This window comes from Triticum dicoccoides, chromosome 3A, assembly GCF_002162155.2.
Source record: "Triticum dicoccoides isolate Atlit2015 ecotype Zavitan chromosome 3A, WEW_v2.0, whole genome shotgun sequence".
Lineage (NCBI taxonomy): Eukaryota > Viridiplantae > Streptophyta > Magnoliopsida > Poales > Poaceae > Triticum > Triticum dicoccoides.
The window spans coordinates 611,418,925-611,423,434 of record NC_041384.1 but is presented as its reverse complement, the minus strand read 5'-3'; the positions used below and the strand labels follow the sequence as shown (position 1 = coordinate 611,423,434).

The 4,510-nt window shown below is 48.9% G+C and overlaps 1 protein-coding gene across 2 annotated transcripts in view; it reads left to right on the top strand.

The window, feature by feature from the left end:
• Positions 1 to 781: 781 nt before the first annotated feature.
• LOC119269577 (transcription initiation factor TFIID subunit 12b-like) overlaps positions 782 to 4,510 on the top strand; it is a 5,532-nt gene continuing 1,803 nt past the window's right edge. For both annotated transcript variants that reach the window (XM_037551432.1, XM_037551433.1), the window contains exons 1-6: positions 782 to 1,410; positions 2,267 to 2,476; positions 2,944 to 3,447; positions 3,597 to 3,671; positions 3,798 to 3,876; positions 3,978 to 4,042. In XM_037551432.1, coding sequence (XP_037407329.1) covers positions 880 to 1,410; positions 2,267 to 2,476; positions 2,944 to 3,447; positions 3,597 to 3,671; positions 3,798 to 3,876; positions 3,978 to 4,042 — 1,464 coding nt within the window. In that variant the 5' untranslated portion in view covers positions 782 to 879. The remainder of the gene's footprint in view (positions 1,411 to 2,266; positions 2,477 to 2,943; positions 3,448 to 3,596; positions 3,672 to 3,797; positions 3,877 to 3,977; positions 4,043 to 4,510) is intronic.

Sequence of the window (4,510 nt, the reverse complement as noted above, 5' to 3'; positions counted from 1 at the left end):
TTATCTGATTACATCGTTATTTGATTTCGTTAATCGTGTTTGGTTAGCTGGGCCCGGTAACAAATACCGCCGTAACTGTTTATAGCCCAGCTCAACTCTGATTCCGCCCAACCCCAGCCATAAATAGGTCCCGTTACCAACTATGCCTCGAACCCTCTGCCCTAGTTGCAACTGCGGAGGCCACGTCCCGCTTCTGGTGCTGGCCCGGCGGGGGCGCAGAAGACATACGAGGCGGCGCAGGTGGGCGGGGGGGAGCACGTCGTGGCCGATGGGGAGGCCGATGCAGCGGCCGGCGAGTTAGTTGCTGATAGCGGAGTGACCGGAGATGCCTTGCAGCCTCAGCTTCGTGAGTGGCCGGAGGAAGCTGGCCTTGTTGTAGGTCGGGTGGGTGCTTCCGCCGGCGGCCGGCGACGCCGGCGAAGAAGAAGCGACCACCATCTGCCCTGTCTGCTCTCTTTCTTCTCTTCCATTTTCTGCCACCGGCGGCCAAAGCAAGGACAACACTCGATTCCTTTACTGGCATGAACCAAACAGGACAGAGAATTATCTGTTACGTGATTCCAGCGTGATTTAATTCCCTTACCATTTCCATTACCACACTCTGAAACAAACACCTCCTAAGGTACACCACCAAGGAAGACGGTGAGCGTCCATGGATTTGCGTGTCATGCGTATGGCTGGTGCTCTGAAAGGAAAAACGATCGCGTGGGCCAACCTGTCAGTCACCCAAATACTTTCTAACTCGATCAGGAAAAGACTACGCGCACACGTCAAACTGTCCCACACGACCGTCACCTACTCCCCGGCCCTCCACGCGACCGTCCACCCCGCGTCGTCTCCGGCCACCGCCGCCCGCGGAAACCCTACACCCCGCCCGCCATGGCGGATCCGCCGTCCGTGGCCGCCATCGCCTCGCCGCAGCCCGACCAGCTCGGCGGCTCAGCCTCCGCCCCGCAAAACTCCAACCCTAACTCCCTCCTGTCCCCCCAAATCCCCCCCTCCCCCACCGTCTCCGACCTCTCCGTCATCTCCTCCCCGCAGCTCGATCCAGCCGCGGCAGCTGCGGGAGGAGGGTCCGCGGACTTCCCGCCTCGTCCGCAGCAGTTGCAGGCGCCTTCGCCCACGCAGGCAGTGGCCGGCGCCGGAGGCTACGGCCAGATCCAGCGCTCGGGTTCGGCTTCCCGCCTCGCCGCTGCCAGCCAGCTTCCACAATACTCCGCGGCAACGGCTAGGATGTACGGAGGGCAGATGAGCTTCTCAGGTGGCGGAGCGCAGCTGGGGCAGCAGCAGCAGCAGCAGCTAGCGGCCCGCGCGGCAATGCTTGGTCAGGGGCAGCTCGGGATGATGCAAGGGCAGGGCAGCGCGGCTTCTGCTGCACACTACGGGCTCCAGTCACAGATGATGGCACAGGTGAAGTTGGGGTTTGGGGCATAAGTAATCTGAATATCACACATTAGCCTTATCATGCATAAATGCCACTTGTAAAAAGAGGGAAAACTACGCCTTTAATTACAAATCATTTTTTTCTCGGAAGATCACGATTAATTGTGGTTAGACATTGCTTGTTTTCTTATCACTGCATTTGTGTAACATTCATACATGGAGGCAGTTTTTTTATCATCTTATAGGGAATCTATCCAAATGTCTGGATAAAATTAAATGTGCAGGAATAGAATTGAAAATCATATAGCTATTTAAGTGTGATGTGAGTCTGGTTAAAACTTTTTAGTGTACTTGTCGGCATCTGCCTCCAAAAATACCACGATGTACAACCGTGTTGTATTTGATAAGTAAATAGTATATTATAATAGAAACTATTAATCAAAGTTGTATTTTGAAGATTGTGTCGGTGTCCAGAACGACAGCTTTTAGAGGACCAGATGGGGTAAAAATAAATGGTTCATGGATCCGGAATTTTGAATTCGTTTGTAGTCATTTGTTGCTCCCATGGCATGGAGAGAGGGAAGGATGTCACCTATTGGGTGCGATGGTGCATTGCAATTGCAAATTAAATAGAAGTGAACATCTCGTTTACACCTAGAATCTCCTGGCAACTCATTCGAATAGTAAATGTTGGTCATTATGCTTGTAAGAATTCAAGACTAGATGCTCATAAATAAATAAATAAAGACCAAATTTCTAGCCCCAGAGTAAGGTCTTCCATTTTTTAACACTTGTATTTTTTAACACTTGTCTTTGCTGTCTACCTGCAGCTGGTTATAACTTGTAAGCCTTGCAGTGTAATTAACCTTTCCTGTTACTGCAGCCAAGGCAAAAAGGCATGGTACAAGGTGCACAATTTAATACTGCCAACGCAGCTCAAGCGTTGCAAGGGATGCAATCCATGGGAGTCATGGGTACTTTGGGGATGAACCAGATGAGACCAAATGGAACTATTCCATATGCTCAACAACGCTTTGCCCAGGCCCAAATGAGGCCGCAGCAAGCGTCGCAGCAAGCTGCACTATCTCCGCAGGTACCTCTAATGACTTTTGATCTGTATAAGCGAAAGAAATTATCTTTGGTTCCCTTGCATTCTTTTCTCAAGTATGTTGGGTGTAATATCTGTCCATGGCCTCGTGGTGGTTCTAGTGTTTGGATGCTATGATTAAGCAAAAGGTTCTTCTTGGAAGATCGTCCGAGGCAATAACCAATATCTCTGCCGCATTTTATTCTGTGTTACGGGGCAATATGAAATTCTTATGGCACAAGGAATGAACCAAACAGAAGTTGAGATATTGTGTGTGCTTACTCATGTTTTTTGTTGCTCCATGTTACATGAGTACGAATTCTCATAGCCAGGGTTTATCTCATCTGCTATCCACATGTTGCATGCTGCCATAGTCACTTGTTTATCTCGGTTTTGCAAAGGCTTTCATATTATGCGGTAGTTTCTTTTTGCCAAGGACCACAACCTAAATTTGATATCGGTCCATTTATCAGAAGGGGGTTGCTCAAGGCTTGTCGAGAACAGCATCGATCACAGGATTAAACTCACAACTGCCTGGAGTGTCACAAAATGGGCAGATGATGCAAATGTCACCTTCGCAACAACAGCAGCAGTGGTTGAAGCAAATGCAATCATCTTTGGCCTCGCCATCTCAACATCAAATTCAGCAGCAGCACAGGATGCTATTGATGCAACAACTTCAGAAAACAGGACTGACTCCACACCAGATTGCACAAGCCCAACAACAGCATCCACCACATCTCAATGCCCAGCAGTTGATGCAACAGCAGCACATTATGCAGCAGCTTCAGCAGCAGCAACAGCAACAATCTCCAAGGATGTCAGCATCTGGCTCCCAGAAGTCTGCAAACTTGACAGGATCACAGCCGGGCACGCCTTTGTCAGGGGGGACTATGGCTGGTGGAAGTGGAAGTCAAGGAGCAGAAGGAACTAACCAACTTCTTGGGAAGAGAAAAATACAAGACTTGGTTGCACAGGTAATTAACGGCTTCCCCTTTTCTGGGAACATGCATTTTAGCTTATATATTGTTGGCGAGATGTGATTAATGTTTTCAGGGAAAATGCATGTTCAGTTTGTGGCTGACTGTACTCTGGTCCGTCTTTGAATTTGAAATCCTTATTTCAGGTGGATCCCCTCGGCAAACTTGATCCAGAAGTGGAAGATTTGGTTTTAGAGATTGCTGATGACTTCATTGAATCGGTATTGTTCATTCTTTGTAGATCGTCCCGTATTCGATTCAGAGTTATAGTAGTGTTTTCTTTTGGTTTTGGTCATAATTATCTGCTGGAGAATCTTGTGATTTGCCTGACTTGGGTTTGTCACTAGGTGACTGCATTTGCGTGTACCCTGGCAAAGCACAGGAAGTCATCCGTTCTGGAAGCCAAGGATGTGTTGCTGCACTTACGTATGCTCCCTCTCTCTCTCTCTCTCTCTCTCTCTCTCTCTCTCTTTCATGTGGTGCAAGCAATTTTTTGTGCTTATATATTCAGTATTGATTTCATGCAGAGAGAAATTGGCATCTGACAGTTCCTGGTTTTTCCAAGGAAGACAAGAATCCACAGAGAAATTATGTAAGATGAAGGGTATTTTGCCATTACTTATGTTCTATATGGAATCGCCACGATGCTGTTATCCCGTTATATTCAGTACGTATGCATTTGTGCTATGCACAAATCCCACTGAACTCTACTGGCCATGGCACTGTCCTGACTATTTCAGTAAATTTGCTGTATGTTTGGGGCTTTTCCAGCTTTCGAAGTTGACAAGCCGGTAGTCTCTCACCAATGTTTTCGAGTCGATGAGTCGACGAGTCGCTCAGGGGGGGCGACTCTAGACTAGTCTAGACTAGTCTAGACTCATGGTCGATGAGTCGACATGGCGACGAGTCGACCTGAGTTAAGCAGCAGCCAGGGGAGGAGCACAAGTGCTCAACAGCAGCAGCAGCAACAAGGGGAGGGGCACACCAGCAGCCACATCAACAAGGGGAGGAGGGGAGGAGCACAACAGCAGGAACAACAACCAGGGGAGGGGAGGAGCAC